Consider the following 24,358-nt stretch of genomic DNA (forward strand, 5'->3'; position numbering starts at 1 on the left):
CCATTTTCCAGGATTCAAATATCGAACATAAGAAACAGTGCAGTGTGTTTGGACAATGTGCACAACACACACCTATGGAAATACACGCAGCAGCACACGGCAGGAAACAGTGAGCCACGAGGTGGACAGAAGCGCTTTCATGCTATTTCCAACCTGCCGCAGATCTTACTTCGAAATCCTCTCCTTCCACTCCCACACTAAACGACTTCCATGCAGTAATGGCAATGCTGGCAACTGCAAAACACATTAACAGCAAAAACATGCAAAATCTTTGTGCCAAACTCATCCAGGGAAAATGGCAGTGTGGCAGAATCAACAAGGTCATAATACGTGTGGGATTTACGTGGAAATTAAATTCTACCTCGGAAGCGCTAGCAGAAGGAAAACCACTGCTGTACAGTGCGGGCATCATCCCAACCAAAGAGAGTTACCCACGGAGCTCACCGCTCTGAAACCAGAGCGACACCGCAGCCGTATTAGACTGTTCACACGAAACACAAGGAAAACCCCCAGAAATTAGCGAGTTATACACTGAAATGAATAAAGAAAAATAAACATTCCATTTTTAAACAGAAATCTGAAATCCTGAAGATGTCATTTTAAGTTATATATTCTAGAATGTAATACACTGAGAGCAATTCATTTTCCTGGCCACCACCTTTTTTATGGAGATTACATCAAAGACTCACTTGGAAAAAAACAACAGTGAGTTAATAGGTTTACTTGGCGTGTACCGACATTACGTCTGAAGTCATTAGCAGGAGACAGTTACGCACTGCAAGCGCGAACAGAGCCTGGGAAGGAGGGAGCAAGGCTGGCAGACCAAAACCCCTATATTTGGCAGGCAGGCCGCTGGTCACCCGCTCACCTGAGTTGTAGAAAAGGTCGGGTCTCTCGAGAATGTCTCCTTCGTGGATGTAGGGCTCGATCCGGTCATCACCGTACACGTACTGCTCACTCTCGTCCATCTGGCGGCTCTCCACCATCTCCAGCCACTGGGAGTTGTGCCAGCGGAACTTCTCACTCTGAATTTTCTTGGCCCATTCTTCATCGTACTCCTGTTGAAAACAAAGCGTCAACTATCACTAGGTGCGCTCAGGAACGAACGCCCTCGGCGCTCAGAAAACCGTACTTTTATCTCGTGAGAATCTGGGGGACCATCACTTGGGTCCAAGGAAACATTAAAATTACCTGTTCAGAATGATTTTATACAATAGTCAATGAAAATCAACTAAATACATATATTAAAGACACCTCTATTTGGCTTACCAATTGCTAAAGGCAGTGGCAAAATCTGGAAAACTTTAAATTTCACAAATTCTTTCTTGCTAGAGTTGAGGTTAGCAATCAGCATTCACCTTCCACACGGTTTTGTGGCTGTAGTTATTCACAGCACTGATGGCAGGTGGCTAAGCATTTAGATGACATCTTTTGCTCTTTTTGTTCAGATAACACTTTTCAGTAGGGGGAAAAGCACTAACAAAGTACTTCTAACTACTGAAACAGCTACTACAGAAACCAAAATAACAACATTTGTCTTCTTTTTTCATAATTACGTCTTTATACGTCTATCTCCTGCCTCAGCCATGAACTCCTAAGAAGCAAGACTGTGGCTTGTTCGCTGCTGCATCGGTGGAACCTGTTCACAGAGAGCGTGCTTGGCGAATGGCTCGGAAGGACAGAGGGCGAGTGATGAGCACACACGGCTGAACCTGTCCAGCTTCCTACTTCTCCCACAGGCTACGGCTACTTCTGACTGATGCTCGCACCCACCGATGAACGGACTGCGCCACTGATAGCACAGACGAAGAAAGGCTTGGGGCACTTCTTATCCTAACCCTAGGGCTCGCAGGGTTAAAGTCCTCTGTCCGGGCTTTGCCACCTTTGTGCACAGTTCCGTGGAGAGGAGGCAGTGGGGGCAGCTGTGAGCACTGTCCTCCAACAGTCAGCTGGGTCACGGTAATTGAGAGACGGACCAAATACACATTTTGGTCAAATATGAGCAACCTTTACCCAAACTGAGGCTCAACTGACACTGGGGGAGGTAGGCAATATTTTGGGGCTACGGTACTGCTAATGGCAATTTTGCCATTGAATTATTAAGTTTTCCTTCTTTCTAATAGTTATCTGTCAACATTCCTTTGAGTTGTCAATTTCTTAATGTAATTATTTAAAATTAAATTATATAAAAGTAAAGCTGTAATAAACATCAATTATTGCATTTTACTTTAAAAATAATAAACAGTCATTAATTCAACTGTTATAATTTCAATATTTAAAGTACTGGTGGAGACTTTTTACTCTAAGTCATATTTTCAATGCTAACTTATATTTGAAATTGACAATTTATAAATAAACAGCAAATCCTAATCCAAATGCCATGTCATGCTGGAAAAGTTACAGTGATTAGATATGACAATTTAAACAATCATTCAGTCATTGATCATACACAAACTGCTCTAATAAAATGAAAAAATACAGATAAAGCATTCAGAAGACCTATGAACCTGTACTGAAAACACTCGGTGTTAGCCATCACTGTTAGTGGATTGAAGTAACAGCTCTCTAAATCAGGTGCTGTGATTACTGCCACTTTACAAATGAGAAGCAGCAGCCTAGAACACGGAAGTGACCTTGGGCAGCAACGTGGAAAAGGCACTTAACAGAGAATGAATGAACACTTAGCAGGGTCACTGAGGAGAGGGTTCTCCAGTGAATGTGTACAACAAGGGACCCCCAAGGTCAACCTGCAGCTCTAAGACTCTATGAAGGGGTCCAACTGCTGACCAACCATCGATATGGGAGGAAGTAACTTCTGGCCTCGGAAGCGTATCACGCATTGTATTCTCAATCATGTTCTCGCTGACCTGGCCACACATGGGAAGGTGCTGGGGGAAAGGGAGTAAAAAAAATAATAGCCCAGAGATGTCACAAAAAGTTTCGCTGGCCACAGATTCTAGTGGATCACTTTGGGTTTCCAAAATTGAATAAAATACCAAGTGGTGCTAATTGTGCAACATGAGCAAAGTGTTTAGCTTCAAAATAATTTAGTCTAAATGCTACGTGTTAAGCTGGAACCTCTTTAAAGCATTTGACTTCAGAAGCACAGCCCATTTCTGGTCCCATATGTGCACACTGCATGTGCCCCAAGTCAGCCGCAAAAACTTTGCTGGCGTGTTAGAGGTGGCCAATGGTTTAAGAACAATCACACACATTTACAGAAGAAGAAGAGGAGGAACTTACTGTATCCACAATGGTAAAGAATTCAATGCATAAATAAACAAAAAGAAAAGTGTTATTTTAGACACGTAATTCTCCATACTAACTGGCTTTTTTCCCTAAGAGATGTTAGTTATAAGTCACCCAAACCCCCAGAATATGCCTTATAATACCAGAAATCCTATTAAATGTACACTAACTACTAGAACCAATTGAAGTGGCACTGTTTCTTTTATGAATGCTAGCTTAATTCGTGTGGCAAGAGGTATAAAACTAACTTTTCATATTGACAGAAAAATTTTAAATATGATTATCTGAATGAAGAAGTATTCAAGGAAGATGACAGAAAAACATATGATTTGATTGTTTTATTACAATTTAAGTTAAAGCATATTATTTCCTAGTGTAAGAATAAGAGCTAAAACCAATCGAGTGCCCAAAGCACATAAAATACAGGGTTTGCCTCTTCACTAATAACCGTGAAATGTCTCGGAGGCGGATGTGACTGAAAAAGTAGATCCTCAAACCACACGGCCGTACAATGTCTTTAGCCTAGTAAGTAATGCTCTGCTCAAAGAGAAACACTTCTGATTACTCTAGGAGCTATCACCTCACACCCTTCTCGTAAGACTTTCCTATCCTACTTTTTTTTTCTTTTTTAAAAGGCTTTATTTATTTATTTTAGAGAGAGGGGATGGGAAGCAGAATGAGAGGGAGAAAAACATCATTATGTGGTTGATATTTCTCACACGTCCCCCACTGTGGACCTGGCCTGCAACCCAGGCATGTGCCCGGACTGGGAATTGAACCGGCCACCCATTGGTTCGCAGCCCGTGCTCAATCCACTGAGCTACACCAGCCAGGGCTTCCTATCGTACTTTACCACTGCTCTCCCTCTTTCTCCTTCCATTCTCCTCTCTGAAAATAAACAAATTAAAAAATAGATTTAATAAACATAGAGATCTGTAACAAGGATGCTGTTTTCTTCACAAATAGCCTTTCTCATTAAGCCTCCTTACCACCTTTGAACTTACAGCCATGTTCTTGTTAACGTGCATGCCTGCACTTTTAAAGAGCGATTACCCACACGCTGTTTGAGGGATCCAAACACAGGAACCAACTGAGGCCACGAGCATCCATGGCGGACTCTGACACCAAAGCCGGCCTTAGTGTCCTGGGCACAGAGCTCGGGCCAAGTGCGCTAAGACCAGCCCCCTGCCCATCTGAACTCCTTTCTAGTTTCATCTTCTCTCTTGCATCAGTTTAGGACCAAATAAACCCACAGAACCAAGGCATCTCTTAACAGTATAAGGCCAAAAAGTTATAGTAGCAATGCTATAGATTGTACTGTCATTTTCCTTATTACAAACAATTTTATTTCAATTTTAAATATTTCTGTACTACAAAACCATAGGCCCGATTCTCTGTGACTAGCGATGGTTCACATGTGCGCTACCATTTACAGGGAAGCACAATGAAAACAACATGGTTGTCTCTAGTTTTTCAGAAAAAAATGAAGCAAACAGAAAACGCAGCTCCCGTTCAGGAAACATGACACAGGGCGTGTTGCCCTAGACCAAGCTGCATAATGACGCAGGGGTGTCCGACCTGCGGCCTGCGGGATGGACATCCGCGCACAGCCCAGGATGGCTGTGAATGTGGCCCAGCACAAAGTCGCTAATTTACTTAACACATTATGAGATTTTGTGATTATGTGTCATAGTGTATTTAACATATGGCCCAAGACAACTCTTCTTCCAGTGTGGCCCAGAGACACGGAAAGGTTGGACACCCCCGATGACAGTATAGAAAATCATGTTTTGCAAAGTATCCAACGATGATCAGAGATCCACCCTACGACAAAGCCGCTACGACGACAAGTGGAGCATTCCTGGGGTAGGGCCTTGAGATTTAACGGGCACGTGTGGCTCTGGTCATAGACCACAGCCAACAGCAAAGTGACAGAGCAGCATCATGACCTGCAAGTCTCCAGCAGTAAGAACGCGAGTTTTTAAAAAGACTTGGAGTTTTATGTTATAAAACCACTGAAAGCTGAAAACTATGGAAAAAAGACCCATAGAGAGAACCACAATAAAAAAGAACCTGTTTGCAATGACTTCAATTGCAGTATTAACAGATAACTTTGGGAAATACTTAAACATATATACAGTTTAAATTTAGAGGATAAATGTCAAACATTATTAAGATATTGCACTTGGGCCAGAAAGGTGCTCTAGTCTAGTCTTTGCTCTAGTCTGTGATGACGTGGCCTCAGGTATTCGAATGTGTAGCAAACACAGCATGCTGGAACGAAACACGTTTTTTTTTTTATGAGGAACATAAACTATATTTAAATCACTCATTTCTCCTTTTCCTTAGTAGTAAACAGTGGTTAGAGTTTTGATCTTTGTTTCTGGAACACTGATTTTTGTGTTCCAGACTTCTTAGAAATCAAATGTTTTAGCTGATGGCCACTGAACTTCCATTCGGCCCTCGTTGTTCCTAGATGGGGGCTGTGGGTCCAAGGGTTTTAGGCTTCGAGAAAGCGCTTCAAAGCAAATGTCGGGGCATCGACAGTAAACTCGAAGCATCCGCCACCTACTATTACCGTTCTTAGAAAAGAAAGGTCATTTTCACACTAAAAATGTAAGACAATCTGAAAACAGATAAAATCAATACATACTTTCCCAAGACAAAATAAAACATTTCCTGGTCACAAAACCTTACATTTGCAATTCCTCCCCAGCCCTGGTCTCTCTGCCTGCATGCGTGTCTGTCTTGCTCTCTGTCTCTCTCTCTCTCTCTCTCTCACACACACACACGTTTTGTTTATCTCTTTTCCACTCCAGCAAAATAGACGAGACTTTACCCCACCCCACGGCCAGCACTCTGGGCTCCCGGGCCTCAGTGACCTGCACTGTACCTCTCCAGTGAGCAGAGGTTAACAGTACTGGCAGCACCATGGCCTCTCCTGCCTGAGTCTGAATCTACGTAAGTTATAATACATACGGCGGGGCATAATGCAAAGAACATTGGGTTAGGAGCTAGGAGACCTAAGTTCTGGTTCTAGCTCTGATATGAAGAGAAGTATGTGACCTTTTAAAGGTATGTTGGTATCTATCGTCTCTGGTTCTTCATTTCTAAAATGAAACAAATCTAAGATTGACCCAAGTCCTAACATTCTATAAATCAAAGCCCATAATTAATACCATTACTTCATAAAGTTGTTGAAACAATTATCCCCCCCACACTGAAGAATACTGGCAGTATAAGTTTATTTTAAAAAGTTAAACAGCAACTCTAAATGAATACCCAGTGTCAAAAATTTAATAAATTCAGCACGTATCAATTAAATCTATTCCCGAAACCTGTGTGCCCCACTCCCCGCTCCGCCTGCCACCCCCACTGCTCACCGCAGGAAGGGACCAAGGACACTGAGGGATGGCGCTGCCAGGCCACACCATAAAAACCTATCAGATGGTTGTGGAAATGCTCTGGGGATACAGCTGGTCTTTCCTCCTTTTTGAAATGCCTCTTTTCCCAAGGAGCACATCCTGACAGCCTTTGAGACTGGAGTTTGTCTTACACCGCAAGGTGTCTCTTTTCCCCCTCTTCTCTCTTCTCAGATCCTGGTAGTATGCTCTTACGCACTCAGTTTCCATAGATTGTAAAGGATCACGAAAACCTTACGGCTTGCTTTTATACGGGGTGCGCCGTCCTTTTTGAAGTTCTCCATCACTTTGTTCACCACTTCACTGCTGAGACAGTGCGAAGTCTTGGCCAGCCTGTTACCAGAGCCTGCTCCCTCTCAGGGAAGCCCTCTGTCACTGGCTGCCGCCACACCTTGTATGTGATGAACACAGTACAGGGCAACATCGCGCTACACAGTTCTGCTTTGTGTTCCAAAGCCAGTGACGGAAAGCAGACTTCCCTCTCTCCTTTAGTGGGGCAGCCCCTAAGTGAGGCTGTGATACGGTTTATTTAGTACAACTCCCCGCCCTAAATTAAAGCAGGCCTAGAGCAAGTTGGTTGTCCATTGTGGTTCAGTGAGTGGCTGCTAAAAAGATGCCTTTTATATCTGAGAAATCACTCCTCCCCGTGACAGGCACACAATGCGCCTCCTGAGAGGCAGGTCACCAAACCGCTGTAACGAGACGCTGACTCTCCTGCTCACCCTCCCTACTGTGCAGGAGTGCTCTTCCAGGTGTCGTTGCCCTTGGGACTTGACTATGACGTTTTCTAACCAGACCTCAGAGTTCTCTCTCAATCTCTGTTTAAAGCGCCAAAGGGGCTCATCTGTGTACTCTCACTTACATTATCCCGCCCAGTCATGCTGCAAAGTCAGATACAACTAGTTCAGCAAAAGTCATGAGCTTTATCTTTCATTCTACACTGAGTTCTTTTAAATGTTGCCAACTGAAAAAAAAACAATGTAGATGCACAGGATGGTTAGGGACACACACACGTCAACACACACAATACACAGCAGGTCCTCACCAAGCGCCGTCTACGTGTTCTGTGACTTTAAGCACAACGACACACTAAACCAACTGTACTGTGGGCTAATTAACAGAAATGACAGCTAAGACCCTAGGGCATCTCCTCAGCGTTAAAAAGAAGTGACTTTGAACAGAATAATGTTATCTGAGGACCTGGGCTGTGGGTGAGTATATGCGTGCCCACATGTATGCCTAAGTTCTAAAAAGCTGCAAAAATCTCCTAAACGTCTCCTTTCAGGTTTACGCAATGTAAAAGAGGGCGAGGCAAGCTTATCTCACTAAGCCCAACTTGACTGGATGTAACTGCAACACAAAAATCAAATTTACAAATCTGAGACATGAAAATTTACCAAGATTATAAAACAAGAAAGAACCAACTCCACCTATTCGAGAAAGAACACCTTAGAGTTCTGTCAACAACTTAGAAATCTCTGCTCTGTGCCCACCACACCCAACCTGCAAGTCAACTGGAAGTGACCACTGTCTCCCCATCTCACCCAGTTCCTAGCCACTCCTGCTTTTGAAAGCCTGTCCTGAAATAACCTCACTTTTAATACTAACACCAACCCTAACCCCTATGAAATCTCTCCCATACCTTCTCTTTGAAAGACGCAGGAGCCCTTTTTAAAGTGCTCTTCCTTGCCGGCAGAACCATTAATAAACTCGGCACTTTTGTCTGACGTGGGCTGATGACGTCTGTGGAGATCCTAACAACTGATGTCCGAGAGGCTACATGTAAACCTACATGGGTTTCTCATTTCAATGCACCAGCCTTATCGAATACGATTTTGTTTATTCTGGAACGAAGACACCAACTTGTTTCCCAAGCTTAAAACACTGGAGCCAGCTATTAACGCCAGATGGCTGAAACGCACACGATCTGCCGTGACCATAGAGTTCCTAAAAGAGACAGGGCCGCCATCAGAAATGTCAGTGACGTAAGCTGTGTAAGTACCAGACCACGTGGGCCTGTGGCTGGCCAGACAGAAAACAGGCAGCAACCTTCACCAGGGAACTCGGTACCTTCCTGTCTGGGGACACATCCCGTAGCTGCAGTGTGCCATTGGTACGGGACAGGCGTGGCCAGGGCCACGCAGTGGCACTGCTCCCGCAAGGCCAGCTCACGTCTGGATGGCGGGATCCTGGTGTCCTCTAGGGTCCGGACTGGGAACCTGCACACTCTAGGCACTTTGTGTTGTGGAGTTTGGTATTCTCAGTGTCTGGAACACAGTCTGTGGAACAGGCATGCTTTATAAACACGTATTAAATGTCTGAAAACCCAGTCATGCTGGGGGGGGCCTGCTTGGCAATTGGGGAAGAATTTATGTGGTTCTCAACTACTTCACACAAAGAGGAGGAAGCACTGAAGGCTGACACTCTATCTGGTTTTTTAGAAGCTCTATCTGTATAGGGGGTCTGTCCTTCCCTTCGAAATTCCTGAGGTTTGGAAGAGAAAGGCAATGGTCGGTGGCCATAGCCTGCCCTGGGAAGATCAAGAAGCTACTAGGCTCCTCCCTTCCCGCCTCCCTGCTCCTCCCTGAACCTCCCCTGCCCTCTGCCTCCGAAAATACATGGAAGGCCCAGTCAGACAGGTGACAACTTGCTGATGAGGCCACAGAGACCGCATCGCCAGACATGCCACCCTGCACAGGTCAAAGAGTTGCGACCGCCATACATCTGTTTCAGTTCACCAGCACAGGCTCGGGCCCAAACACACTAGACAAATCACCACTGATGCGACATTTCCAGAGTTCTGGGGACAAGTACCGTATTGCAAAGCCATGTTTCCTTATCGCTCACAAGGCATCTCATTTTCCTTAGCATTATTCCATGCTGTTCTGAGTGAAAAAGAAGTTTCTTTTCTTAAAGAGAAGTTGCATTAAGCTACAAATATTCCCATTCTCTTTTTCGGTGTTTTTTATAAGACACAGTCGTGCTGGGATACTGGCAAATCACACCCCAGAGGTGAAGAGTCTTGGGAGATGGCCCCCGTCCGCTCTCGGCGGCTCCTACCACGCTGCTGTGGAAAGGGGGCTCCTTCGCCACTGCTGACGTAACTGGGTGGAGACCTCGCGTTCTCCCTTGACAGCCTGCCCTAGGCTTTCGTCATCCTGGCTGTGCCTAGTCGGAATTTCCCGTTTCAAATTAAGTCAATGTCCTCTCGTCTTACTCCTGAAGACGACTCCGGACAAGCAAACAGCGCCCTGAGTCAGGGTCAGTAACGGAGTCTGGGCTCAAAGAACCGAAGGCTGGCAACCACGTCCCACGGGACCGAGCAGCTTTCTGCTCAGTGAGGAGTGACACGCCCACGCCTCCGATTTCTCCCAAGTAAGGAGGCCCAGGGAGCTGGGCGCGTAGGCGTGGTCGGAGGTTCACTGACAACTTGGGTGCACACCCCAGAAAGTGCCCGCAGCTGCAGTGCACTGCCACCGAGCAGCTGAGGCCGGCTCTCTGGGCAAGGCGGCTCCTGTCAGTGCGCGTCCTACGCAAGGCCTCTGGTTAACTGCCCTCATTCAGCTGTTGTCCTGACCTGAAGCTTTAAAGTGCAAACTCAGCCATTTGCAGGATAATCCTACATTGTAAATAGTAAATGTCTGCCTAATATGTATACGCCAAATAATTTCCGCAGTGAAAACCCAAACGGTGATCAGGTGATCTTCCCACACCATTTTAAAAGTTAAAACGAATGGAGAATCACGTGTGCTAACAAAAGGGGAAGTGTTGATCCAGAGGTTTGATCTATACCCAAACTTCTTAACTAGGTCGGCCTTTGGGTCACCGAGTGACCATCCTGTGGTGGATGCCTCGCAGATGCCCCCTCCGACCCTCCAGGACTCTGCCTTCCTCAGGAGGGTCACTGAACCAAGGGAAACGGACTGCCCGAGGGCGCTCGGCAGGTGCGCGGGCTTGAATCCGCACTACTCTGGATGCAGTGCCTGGGAGACCAAGCTGCCCCTCCGAAGAGGCCAAAAGCTGAATCGAAGATCAGTGCCTGACCCAACAGAGCAGAAAAACGTTTTGGTGAGAAGGTGCTGCCACTGGTGCCGTGCCCAGCTCTCAGGCTAAAACTGAACCCGGCCTTGGATCTTGTAGGGGCGCAGCAGCCACAGGTCAAGAAACGCTCTCCCAGCAGAACACGGGGCGTTTCCAGAGCTGGTGCCCTTCCGTCGGCCGCACTGGGCGCCTCTCTTCTCAAAGGCGCAGCTACGGAGGTGGCTCAGCGGGGTGGCCCCGCAGGACGTCCAAATCACACGAGTGACCCACATGTGGGCCTCCAGGTATGTGTCCCGATTTGCAGAACACCGCTTTGAGTGAGCAGACAGCATTTCCGGAAGCCACGCTGGCCCATCAGCAGTTTCATTTTGCTGACCCTTCTCCTTTGAAGTCTTCACAAGGCTTTTTACGAATGTAATCATTTAAAATAGTTTTCTTTGTGATTTATATTTTAACTCTGACCAGGATTTATAAGTTCCCTCAAGGAGGGCAGTATAAACAAAGTAAAATGAAGACTAAAAATGCGGACTGGATTTAAACGAATGGAGTCGGGTGACTAGTTCAGTGAACAGCGTTCCCGCGCAGCAAGGGAGGCAGGAGCCAGCCCTGGCACAGGTCGAAGAGAGGGTGGGGCGTGAAGAAACCAGGAAGCACAGTCGATGCAAAACAGTGCTGCGGGTCTCGGCTGGGACCCGCAGACTCCGAGAGCCGACCGAGTGCCCCGTTCCAGCCATTTCACACAAGGGGGACCTGAGCTTCGGCAGACTTTGGTGTCTGCCAGGGTCCTGGACCAAGGCCTGTCGACACTGAGGGACGACTAGAGTTATTATGTTGTTGAGTCAGAAGTTACGTGTGGGTTTTCAATGGCACGGGGGTGGTGATGGGGTTCCGTTCCCCTAACCTCTACGTCGTGTAAGGGTCGCCTGTAACATGCAGACAACTTCCTGAGAACTTTGGTTCCAGACAAAAGGAGAGAACTAGAATAGTATGTGGAAAAGAGACTTAGACATGGGGTGGGTGTGACTCCTGTTTAAGATGAGACACTTGAGCCCAGAGTTTAGAAATAATTAGGAACATAAATTTGATCTTATGATAAGTGCGTTCATATTTTATACTAAATACTGTCATAATAAGAATGAGTTGGCCTTTTGGAGCTATCACTAACTTACATTCTAAACCAAACACACCTAACACATAAATCTAAACACACTACCTTGCATCCACCTTTTCTCAAAAGAGGGCGATTAAAAACACGCTAAAGGCGGTGCCTGACAGACTGACATCTCTGTCCTTCCTCACTGCCACGGCGAGGTAGTCAGCACCCTTACGGCACACACTTCATACACCGCACTGGCGCCGGGAGCTGCTGGGGAAGAGCGCGCGGGTCACGGACTCGCTCTCTGGGAGTGTGAGTGCTCTGCGCCCACGGGCCCTGGGGCCGGCACGGATGAAGCATCTCGGTGGAGCATGGCTTTAACAGCAAAGTTCCCCTGCCGTCACTCAGAAATCACGGCTAAAATGGCAGTGCACTCAGTTAGCTTTAAACCAGTAATGATAGAATCAGTCAACTCCAAAGAGCCGATGACAGCAAATAAGATGAATTTCTGAAATAAAATGTAGACAACTGACATTTAAAAAGCACCTGATGGTGACTTTCATCTCACAATGAGATCGCTAGTATGAATGTCAGCCGAGAGGATGTGCACTGAAGTTGTTCACTGATTCTTTAAAGTGTTATTCTGATCCTTTTAAAACACTTAAGTTAAGCTTTGCAAACTACTGGACAGGCTATATGCAAGACACTTTTTACAGGCTGAGCCGAAATGAAAAGTGTAAACCCAGTTCAAAGAGGTGCGCGAGCAGGCTGCGTGCAGCAGTGCCCGCCCTGTGAGAAACGGCAGGAACACCTGCTGTGGAAGTGGAACACCCTGGCCCCCGCACCCGGACCCTGCCCCCCAGTGCAGGCAGGGGACCGTGGTGGGTGGCACAGTGTCTCAGAAAGGTCTGCGTGGGGGGCAAGTCTCTACCCGGGACTCACGCTGTCCTTCCAATTGCATGTCTCCAGGGATACATCCTTTAGACACTTCCAAAGTCACGAGTAACAGCAAAATGTCTGTGTCTCTCACCATCCCAGAGCAACTTACAAAATAAGTATACACACAGGATGGAGCAGAAGTAGGTTTACAGTTGTGAGTATGCAAAACACAGTTTACTTGTGTTTTTATTTATTAAACATGGTATTCTATATTTGTATTACAACTGCAAACCCATGGTTTCCTCACCCTGCATATAACAAAAATTATCAGTATTGAAAAAGTTAATATTTGATTCATTAAAAAGTATTAGTGGCCAAACTGCAAGGTTGGCTATGTTGAGTTCTGGCAGAAACCGTCACCTCCTACCCCCACGTGGTAATTTCTCTGAAAAACAAGTGACTGTGAGACGGTGTGCAGACAAACCAAACTCTCGGTGTGTGCAAAACCTTTATGTGAGAGGCTTATACATAAGAGCCAAAAGTCCTAGTGCTGTTTAAGAAATGAATTTGTATCACTGCTATTTTCTGAGCTTGACCAAAGACACATTTGTATGTACACTGAATGCCGTGTTCTAAACAGATTTGCGATGCCCTCTTCTTCCAGAGAAGACAACTATGGTCTGTGGGGAGACGCGCTACTCACCGCTATGATGTCCAGGGTGTTGTCGCAGACCTTCCGGATCTCATTATTCTTGTCATGCATCAGGTCGATGAGGTATGCGGGGGCCTCTGAACAAAAGCGGTCAAGGACACGGACAACACCTGAGATCAAGGTTAGTCCATCCTCCTAAGTACACCCCACATTTCTCTAAATTCAAGTGATAACTTGAAATTTAACTTCAAGTTTTAGAACGAAATCATTAATACGACATGACCGGAAACATTTACTGCTTCATTTGTTTCGAGAACAAGGATGAGGAAGAAAAAACAGATAAACATGAGTAAGAAGAACAGCCAGTAAATTTTAGAAAGTACAAGCCCGTTACTTCTGAAAATGTGAACACAACTGGAGATGGAGGTCTGCAGCCGTGAACGCTTCTGACCTGTCGGCCCTGCTGGAAGTTCAGGAGAGTCAATTCCACACAAAATTAACGGAAAAGAATCACAGTCCAATTCCATGGGTAATCGGTCAAGGAAAGAGAAAACCTAAGACACTCTCACATGAAAGGTAAAAACGGCAATCTAATATTTCAAAAAGAGATGAAAGAATTCAAGAAAACAATAGTATAGGAAAGGACATATAAGTCAGAATCAGAAAACTGAAATAGAATGATTCAGTAAATAAAATGATTCTATAAAAATAAAAGTAAAAAATAATTTAAGATATGTAAAATCTAAATTTATAACACAAGAGTAAATAAGATAAAATTTTAATTAAAATAGAAGGTAAAAAGGAAGAAAACTTTTTAAATTAAAGAATAAATGAAAGGAGATAAAAAGTTAGATATTAAAGATAGGCAAAGAAAATCCAATATAACATAAATCTCAAAGAAGCCAACCAAAGCAATAGGACAGGACAAATACTAGGAACTGTAATTCAAGAAAACCTTCCTGAAATTAAAAAAACAAAAAGACAAAACTACATACTGAAAGAGCACCTTTGCATACCTAAAAAAAAAACGGGTAAAGATGTCAAATTTTAATGAAATGACTTGGCTTTGAAGAAAGAAAAACATTCCTTTGGTCTTCCTGGCAGAAAGACCAAGTCATTTATAAGGGGAAGAAAAGTAAGTTGTCATCAGACTTTATGACAGATACCAATAATTAGTGGACTACAGATTTCTCACTGGCAGCAATTCAGGCCAGAAGACAGTGGAAAAATACCTTTCAATTGCTGAGGAAAATAACTGGCAAGGTGGAATTCCACATTCTGTGAAATTATTCCTAAAGAGGGCAAACCAGCTACCACTCCTGCTGGGAGGGAGGGAGGCACAGGACCAGCAAGGCCCAACTCAAAGATGGCTCGTCGGCGCAGCGTTGGTGAGGCGGCGACTGTCAGGAGAAAGGACAGCAACGCGTCTGAGGCGGACAAGGCACCTGGGGAGGCGGTAAGTTCTGACGAGGGGGGTCACGTCTGGTGAATGATGAGATGTGGGGTGTAAGAGAAAACGTTCGTAGGAAGGTTCAAGGGGGGCTTTGGGAAATGAAGTAAGGTCATGTTGTGAAGACCTACGTATGCTAAGCTTTCACAATGAAGACTTCTACACAGTGGGTTTCTAAAGCAGATTTACAGGAGGGCAGGTACACAAACAAGCAGACCACCACTATTTAATAAAAGGACGCCAGAACAATCCTGCTCAGACGCCACTTCCTCCACCAGCCTCTCGCGACACCCCCAGACGCAGCTAGATATCCTCCGGGGCCCTCTGCGCGCACCTGTTACCATCCTGGTCACACCCGATTACACTTGTGTGTTTCCAATTTACCTGTCTCACTCTCCAACAGACTACAGACTCACTCCTCGAGTACATTCAACACTCAAAGCAGTATTAGACGCTCAGCACCAGAGAACCGTTTGCAGAGTAAGTGATGAACTGTGTGGTAAAAGACACAGCAGACGAAAACCTGCAGTCCCGGGACGGCGGATGACACTGTTACTGTGACTGCAGAAGGGAGGCTGTTTCTCGGGTGCAGGTGCTGGCAACACCGAGAGCCCTTTAAGACGCAATAATGACGAACCACCGCTCAGCGAGCAGCTCTCTGTGCCGGGAACTATTCCAGCACTTCAAATCCACTGGTGCTCATGTAGTCCTATTGGGGTGAGGTCTTCTGCTGGGTAATAATACTATGGCCATTTCATGGATGCAAGACTGTATGCTCAAGCAGGCTGGGTAGCTTATCCAAGGTCCTGCAGCTAGTAAGTAGCAAAGGTAATGAAAAGTTACCTTCAGGGTTACGTGATCCAAGTGCTTCTTAGGCAACACCACACCAGGCCCTTCTGGGCAGGTGTAGGGCATTCAGGCAGCAGTCAGCCTGGCCCTCAAGAAAGAGGTTTGGAAAAAATCGAATACTCTGCCTATAGTTGGTAGTTGAAGTCAAGAAAATAGGTGTTTTCCCCATGTAGAGTGAAAAAGGTAAGATTGGAAGAGAACGAAGGATAGTCCTAGGAACCTCTGGTAGTGCAGCTAATGTTAACAAAGAAAGTGCCGATATGTCTGTCTGTTCAGTTTCTTAGGGATCACAGCCGGACAAGTTAATAAAATTACCCCCAATGTATTCTACCTGCACACTGATTTGGGGGTAACAGCTTCCATGAATATAGCTTGCCCTCTAAATGTATTTCAAAGCTTCAAATTTTCTACATTATCTGAATGTTTGCAAAAAATAACTAAAGTTTCATCTTTTCCGACTGTGTGAGTGTCATTAGGTACTGCAAACACGAAGAGGATACGTGTTTCCTTAATGATGACGTCTCTCGTGGCTTGGTGGAACACCATCTGGTAGAAGACATAAATTATCTGGCAGACAAACTCATCGTCTTCTTGCTGAGCTGAAAGGAAACAGAAAACTCGGAATGAGAAGAATACTATGATTATCTACCAAATTTAAAGAACCTTGACAGAAAATCTAAAAATGACCAGGAGACAGGTAAAAGACAATTAGTTTAAATTCTTTATAATACACAGGTGGTAGATGTCATTTATATCTTAGGTGTTTTCCTAAATTACATGATGACAACAGTGAGGAAATTCTTAATATATTTTTAGAAGTTTCAGTAAATTTGGTTGCAGTTAAACTAGGTAGGTTAAGTTATTTTGGAATACAAAGATAAAACGATTTTGAAGAAGAAACTGAGAAATCTTCTTTGAAGAAGATTACTCAAGTCCGAAGACCAGGTCGAAGGACTGAGGGACAAGATCGGTTGGAGAGAACAGTGACAGCGAAACTGATCAACTCTGTGTCCCCGATGTGAGGCGGCAACTCCTATTTCCACTTGTTTTGTTTTTTCTTGTTCACAGTAAGAATTCTTTAAACAACTGTACTTTGTGAAGTAAATTGGTTCCATTTTCCTCACCAGGAACCAAATGAGCTGATAACTGTGACCTGGGACTTCCCAGACTTCAGAAATTTCTGTTGTTTCAGCCACCCGGCCTGTGGCACTTGGTTAATGGCGTCCTGAGCAGATGACTATCGGGCCCTGGAAAACTCAGTCCTGACAGAACAGCATCAGATTCACAGACATCCTGTGTGCAATGTGGACAACAGGGAACCCACTGAGAGCATTACAAGGGGGAGGGCAAGACTCTGCCCAGACCCCTCTCCACGGCCATTACTGCAACCAGAAGCCACTGTGGCTAATCAGATTAACATTTAAGTAAGCAAAAACTCAGGTTCTCAGTCTCAATAGCCACCGGTGGTGGACGGAGAGAGGACATTCTCTCCATTTCAAAAAGTTCTGAGGACAACACTATGTCTGGACCTAGGAGATAGTATGACACTTAGAATTAACTTCCAAATAAACTTTCTTGATTAGACACCAAGGTATTAAAAAAAGGGTTTGCACCCTGGCTGGTGTAGCTCAGTGGATTGAGCACAGGCTTGTGAACTGAAGGGTCATGGTTCGATTCCCAGGCAGGGCACATGCCTGGGTGGCAGGCCAGTTCCCAGCAGGGGATCCACAAGAGGCAACCATACATTGGTATTTCTCTCCTTCTCTCCTTCCCTTCCCCTCTAAAGATAAATAAATAAAATCTGGAAAAAAAAAGGGTTTGCGCAAGATAGGCGATCCAATACAAAGTTCAACAGGAGGAAGAAATGGCAGAACACTAGGGGGTCAAGGCTGACGAGAGGAGGGCAGCATCTAAATTAGCCCCCAATCGCTGTACAGCACACTCTTTCTTTTTTCAAGTTAGAAAACTTCTAGCTCACCTGGTAGTGGCTGAGCATGTGAATAATTTACAGAGGTTAAGCATATACCCCCATAGGCTTGTATTTATACAACTGGACCAGGAATGTCAAAGGCGTGAGGCAGAGCAACAAGAATACGGGCTCTGGGGCCAGAGACATGGACTTACTAGTGATGTACTCAGGTTCAGAAAGCAAGACGTCAGCAGTGAGTGCCCTAGATCAAGGTCAAACTCCACAGAGCAACGTGCCCAACTCTGACAGCACTCCACCTAACCCCAGTGAGAGTCACACTTAACTCCTTTTCAGAACCATGTACTTTGTTAAAAAAACATTAATGTAATACGGTAACAATTCGTGATTCTAGACCCTATTTTATATTTAAAAACTTCAGTTCACAGCCGTTAGTTAATATGGCACAAAGACAGAGTAAGAAGAGTAGGGCCTCACCATTCAGCAACTCAATGAGCGCAGGGATGATCCCAGACTTGGCCAGCAGGGCGGCACAGGAGTCGTCCATGGACACCGTTCCGATCATTATCACCACTTCCAAAACGAGGTCATCCTCAGCAGCACCTGACAGAGGTTAATCCCAGAAAGTCTGCACCAAGCACCGCCACAACAAAAAGATCCTGAAAGCTATGAAATCAGTTCTTATAAAGCCTTAACAGGGTTATAGATTTGTCTTTTTCCAAATTTCTATGTTCACTGAAGACAGTTTGTGGCCGGCAGGGAGGACAGTAGAGAAGTAGAAATTAAGTCTTTGGAAATACAAATGAACAACAATTTAAACACAGAAATTACAGAACTCACTCAAATGCCCTAAAGAACACTGTGTATGTTACTTAAACATATGAGGGGGGACCCCAAAAAACCCGGAATTTATTTATAAAAATTTGTGCACTTATTCTTAGATGTTTAAACTTCAGTCACTTGCAAAGTACTCTCCATTTGATGCAATGCGCCCATTGAGACATTTTTCCCTGCCCAAAACAGTTTCTGAACTATTAGATTTTGATTCCTCCTAGTGCTTCAGCTGTTTTATCTCATACCTTCCAAATGAGCAAAACATTTCCCTTTGAGAACTTTTTTCATCCAGGGAAACAAAACAAGTCACTCAGGGCGAGACTGGGTGAATAGAGAGGGTGGGGCATTGAGGGCTTGCCGTTTTTGGTCAAAAACTGCTGACGACTCAGCAAGGTGTGGGCAGGTGCACCTGTAAATCACCCACTAGGAAATGGGCAAACGTGTTGAAAGAGTCTTCAAAAAAATTCACCAAAGCCAAACACAACCTCTCACAACAACGCCAGCTGGTGCACTAATCCAGATGGTTCCTAGAACATTCGCCCACCGTGGTGGTGGCGGTGGGGGCGGGGGGGAAGCCTGGACTGTAAGGGGCCCGCCTTCCAGAAGATAATTTGGTTGTTTGGGGGGTCCCCCTCATATGCATGTTCAGAAGGAGATGGCACTTGGTAATTTTTTAAAGGCAGGATTTGAAAAACATAAGAAAGCAGAACAGGAAACAACCAGTACTGTTAGGAAAAAAGAGTCCATAAGTCTAAGAGGAGGCCTATGACCACCTCTCTGGGAGGGAGGAGCTAGAATTGGACGTGCAGGAGAAGATGTGCTACCCAGGACAACGAACAAGGCTGCAAAACCCTGCTCTAGCAGCCTTGCCCACAACACAGAGAAAAAACATGACGACTAGATAACGCCGAGATGCTCAGCACAGACCTGGTTTTAGTTTGTCCTTGAGGTACGGAACCAGCGTGTACTCTTTAAGAACCAACTCCCAGTCTAGGTCCGGAATGGTCAGATTGGCAAGTGTTCCCAAACACTCAATCACAAACTCCTCCTCTTCGTCATTGGAGATCTGGGCTGCGAGATCTCCGACGTAATCCTGAGTAAAAGAGAATTTCAGTTCAAAGGTATGAGTTCAGCAGAAGAACCACTCTAGTCATTTACCCCAAGGGAAGGAAAAACAAGTAGCAAACACGGTTCTCTAGTTTTCACAATTTTGAGCTGATTGCTGAGGGAGCCTGTGGTGGACTGGTTTAAGGCAAGAAAGCTGGAGTGAGGATGGAAGGGCAAAGGGTAGGGGTCACACAACAGAACAACATTAAAACCCAGACTGAAATTTCTAGGAGTTAATCCTACATGGAAGTGGACGACACAAAGCCAACCTGGGCCATGAGTTAGTATTGGACTCAGTGAAAGTTAAACCCCAAATGTTACAGTGAAGCTTCAGTCCTCGGGCCACGTCAACAGGCAGCAGGTCAGAACACTAGACTCACAATAAACAAGTTTTTAGTTGGTCCGTCGTGCTGGGAAATGTTCCTGATCATTTTCATCAGCAATGGGTCCTTGAACTTCAGAGCCCTCTTCATGAGCATCTTTAGCCCATTTCCTGAGAAAGAAACACCAAAGATTCCCCCGATAAAATTAAGGGGCACTTAAGTTGAATCATTTTTGTTTGTAGTTTACAAAAAAGCCAGTTTACATGCAATAAGATGCATAACACCGGAGTGTCCAACAGCTTCCCTTTGGTAACTGCTGCCCCGTGTCATTCGGGCCCTTGGGGGATACCGAATACTGCCCCTCACTCCCCCGTCCCCTCCGCCCCAGTCACTCCTATTCCCCAAATACAACCGCCGCCCTGCCTTCCTCCTCCGGTTCCTCTTCCTCCTCTCCCCTCTCATTAAACGTAGATTAGTTTCGCCTGCTCTAGAACGTCACATGCAGGGAATCACACAATACGTGCTCTTCTGTGCCACAAATTAAAAAAATGTAAGTGCCCACTGACCCACAAAAACGGGGCTTCTAAGAACTCATCCCAAGAATGTAAAAATGGAAACACAGAACGGCTCGCAGAAAGGAACCTCTCTGCACCGTGTTTGTAACAGGAAAGTTGTGCCAACAAACCCAGTACCTAAACCAGCGACCTAACTCCGGAAAACGCTTTAACGGGTTATTTTGCTGCTAAGGGCAGTTGTGTTTCATTAAAGCATTTAACTACATGGAACGGTATTCATTGCATTCAATACATTATTAACTTAAAAACATCAAAATACATAGAGAAAAGACCCCTATTTTAATTTAAAAATATGTAGAAGTACGGCACCAAAACTTTACCTATGATTATCTCTGGATAGTGAGAGTAAAGAGTTAAATTTTCTCCCATTTGCTCATTTTTACTTTTGGTAACAAACGTGTGTACTTTTCAAATAAGAAAAAAACTGTCAAGGAGACTCTACAATACCACGATGCATGACAGGCAATTTTTCGAGGACACCATAGGAAGAAATAAATACCTAACACGTTTGTACTGTGCTATCCTATCATGTCACAGATGACTTTTCAAATTAAAAAATTTTATTTCATCTAGAAAACATTTTTAAAAATCAAATTTCAAATAAGGTGAATAAAATGTTATGGGTGTCTTCTACTCATAAGAATATTCTGAGTCTGTCTGACCTCTAAGATTATAGCTATAGTTTTAAAAAGTCTTTTACAATAGACTTGATACAGATACCAGAATTCTAAATTCCTTGTTATCTATTTCGAATGGCCATGTGACAGAGGTCACCTGTGAAGGCCGAAGGCACTGACCTTCACAGATAAGTTGTACATTCCTCTTGTTCGCAGCAAGATTAATGCAGAAGGAAATCAGTTCCAAGTCAATCCGCTCGTCTGAACACTCAAAGAGCATCTTCATTAACTAGCAAGAAGCACAAGGAATGTTTTACTCAAAGACACGCACAAACCCACCAGTATCAGTAATTTATCACAATGTGTTATCTTAGATTGTATGTTGGAAATAATGTAACACAACTACATTTTCAACATGGAGCGGTGGCACCCTCTCACTACTGAATAATTAAATTAACACATGGTTAATGAGCTATTAGATGCTCCGCATTAAGCACAAACTTCCAAGTAAAGTGGTGAATACAAGACAAACATTAAATAAAGCCAACACATTTTAAGGAATTTGAGGTTGGACGGAGCAGAGCATTCTAAGCACAGACAACACCGCGGTCGAGTTTACCAGGCAGGCGAGAACACGGTGCTGCTGAACACCTAAAAGGAGGGGAGCACAGCTGGAGTGGAGGAAACAGTGCTGAGAGACAGGATGGCAAAAGCCAGATCATGCAGGGACCTGAAGTACGTGCTGAGGATTTAGGACTGCATCCTAAAGATAACGAAAAGCCATTAAAAGCTTCTAAACAAGGAACGTGTCGGGGAGATCCGGGTTTCAAACAGATCTGGCCAGTGCAGAAAACAGACTGAAAGAGGCTGAGAAAAGCCCACCAGGAGGGTGGAGGGAACGCCTGGGTGGACGACGGTCCTCCGGTCCAGGGAGAGCAGTGGGGACACAGGGGAGAGGACGGATGGAGATACAGTGGGGAAGAAGACCCAGTGCCAGGTGCCATCGCTGACCAGGTGTGGGGGTTACGGGAGAGGGAGGGTTGGCGGTGGCTCCCCGTTTCTGCACCAACAGGGATGGTGGTGCCCACATTTACCAAAAAAAAGAGAGCAAAAAGTAGGAGAAAACTTTAAAGAGAAGACGTTGATTTTGGATTTTCATACACTGAGTTTAAGCGGCCTCTTCAGTAGTCTAGTGCCTATTCAGTACAAGTGATAAGTGCAGGCCTGGGGTTAGAAGACATGTTTGAACTGGAGGGATACTTTCAGAAATTGTCACATCCAGCTGATAAATAACTGAAGCTGTAGGCTGGATCCAACTCTCTGGGCATGGGCAGAAAAGGAGGAGAGAATTTTATTTACGATGGAGGGAAAGGGAAGGAGTCAGAGAAGCAGCAGACAGAACAGCAGGAAGGAGAAGGCAGGCCGCCTACGCCCTTCAGCAGACGTTGGGAATGTCGCGGGGAGAGAGGCCGTCCCCGAGGAGGACTGAACAAACCCGGGCTACAGTTCCGAGAAGCTGCTCTTCTATTACCAGCAAATCAGCAAATTAACTTAGGGTGTATTGTATGTCAAGATATTTTTCTCTAAGTCAAATTGCTAACAACACATAGACTTTAATTTATAACCTAGAAAGTTCTGGTTTCTTTTCAGGGTAGTATCTTTTTAGATCAACATGCCTTCCTGAATAAAACACAATGCCTTATATATAGAAAGCGAATAATAACTATTTATTTAATGGTTAGACACTATTCTATTAAACCTGGTTTTGGTTATTCTCTCTGTCAGTTCCAGATAACTTCTAAGATTCAAGAAGGATGGACACATGGTCAACACAGAAAGTCAATCATGTTTGTATGTGCTCACAGGGAGTGCCTGGAAACCAACATACTTAGGTATAATTCTAACAAGTACACACACACACACACACATAAAATCTGCTATCTGCTGAAAAGTACAAAATAGAATAAAACACTGCAGCAGGGTGGCGTGTATCACGCCTTTCCCCAGAGGGTGGCTCCTTAACCACAGATGTTGCTGCTACCATTCTCTGGGGAAGGAATCATTAACACTTAATGATGGTCCAGGCCACGAATTTCTGTGGCAGAAATAAAGTATCTAAATTTGTTGGACACACATTTAACAGATGTGCTACCTACCTATGAATCAACTGCCAATTCAAATAAATTACAAATTAATAAAGTTGTAGGTGACAATCCTCTAATTAATGTAATTAGTGTGTTTTTCTTACTCATTAAAAACCTACTATAGATTTCTTCCAAACTTTCACTGATACAAGAAGCTCTTTGTAATAACAAAAATATGTTACATAAAAGCAAAGCTTCAAGAAGGCAAACTATCTGCTGTTATTTACTCGAAATCAAACTTGTAAAATCGGGGTTACAAGTCGTTTGTTTAGAATCTGAGAGTTTTCATTTTTTGTGATGTCCATGTTTCGCCTCCTGTGGTAAAATAATCAGGAGCCAGATTTTTAAAAAATGATTTGTAATATTATCCAAACCCCACCCCCAGAAATCAAGAGAAATTAGGACTAAACGTGAATTAAATGTATCATGATACAGAATTAGTTTTTCATAATAAGAAAAAGAAACACTTCAATTTTAATTAAAGCATTCACATTTTAAAATAATAGTTTGGTCCAAACTCCACGTGCGACATGATGCCTTTAATTTGATTGCTGCCCACGGCACTTCAAAAGTCAGCGTAATTGCTGACAACTAGGAAATATTAAAACTAGATTTGTTCTGCTTTAACTGTGTCCATTGTCATCTTGTACTAATTTAACAGGAAGCCCTTAAAGGGCTTCAGCCTGCGCACTGAGGAGGCAATAGTGTTCAATCAGACAAGTCCCACGTTGAGTATCAGATACCAAAGCCCCACGACCGAAATCACTGTGTCTAGACTCTCCGGCACCTGACTTGACTTATTTACCAGTGACCAGGGGCCAACCCCCACAGCTCTCCGCATTCACACACACCTCTACCACCCCCAACTCCCCGCCCGAACATCTTTGAATGATTACGGCAGAACTTTGCATGCCTCAGGAATCTCTTCTGACTGGCTACTCCCTAACTGTGCTGTTTGAAGTGATGCTCTGGTTTCTGAACTTCAGCAGATAATGGCAGGCAGGAGCAAAGGGGGCTGTCAGAAAGGACGTTTACCAGCATTCAGCTAGAGAGAAGCATGTAGATCAAAGAGGGGCCAGGCAGGACAACTGTGGTGGAAAACATGTGGATCACTAGGAAGATCCCGGCACACTGTTCCAGGGTAGAATATTAAATAACACCATGACATCATTACCTAAACATGCACTTTGATT

The 24,358-nt window shown here is 44.5% G+C and overlaps 1 protein-coding gene across 2 annotated transcripts in view; it reads right to left on the bottom strand.

Moving 5' to 3' along the window:
- The window catches only part of KIFAP3 (kinesin associated protein 3), a 106,343-nt gene that overhangs the window by 33,884 nt on the left and 48,101 nt on the right, over window positions 1-24,358 (bottom strand). For both annotated transcript variants that reach the window (XM_037034951.1, XM_037034952.1), the window contains exons 12-18: window positions 21,202-21,310; window positions 19,887-19,999; window positions 19,327-19,492; window positions 18,043-18,168; window positions 16,139-16,237; window positions 13,391-13,476; window positions 869-1,058 (exon numbers count right to left, since the gene is read on the bottom strand). In XM_037034951.1, coding sequence (XP_036890846.1) covers window positions 869-1,058; window positions 13,391-13,476; window positions 16,139-16,237; window positions 18,043-18,168; window positions 19,327-19,492; window positions 19,887-19,999; window positions 21,202-21,310 — 889 coding nt within the window. The remainder of the gene's footprint in view (window positions 1-868; window positions 1,059-13,390; window positions 13,477-16,138; window positions 16,238-18,042; window positions 18,169-19,326; window positions 19,493-19,886; window positions 20,000-21,201; window positions 21,311-24,358) is intronic.

This window comes from Sturnira hondurensis, unplaced genomic scaffold (assembly GCF_014824575.4).
Source record: "Sturnira hondurensis isolate 20B ecotype Veracruz unplaced genomic scaffold, ASM1482457v3 Scaffold0022215, whole genome shotgun sequence".
Classification (NCBI taxonomy): domain Eukaryota; kingdom Metazoa; phylum Chordata; class Mammalia; order Chiroptera; family Phyllostomidae; genus Sturnira; species Sturnira hondurensis.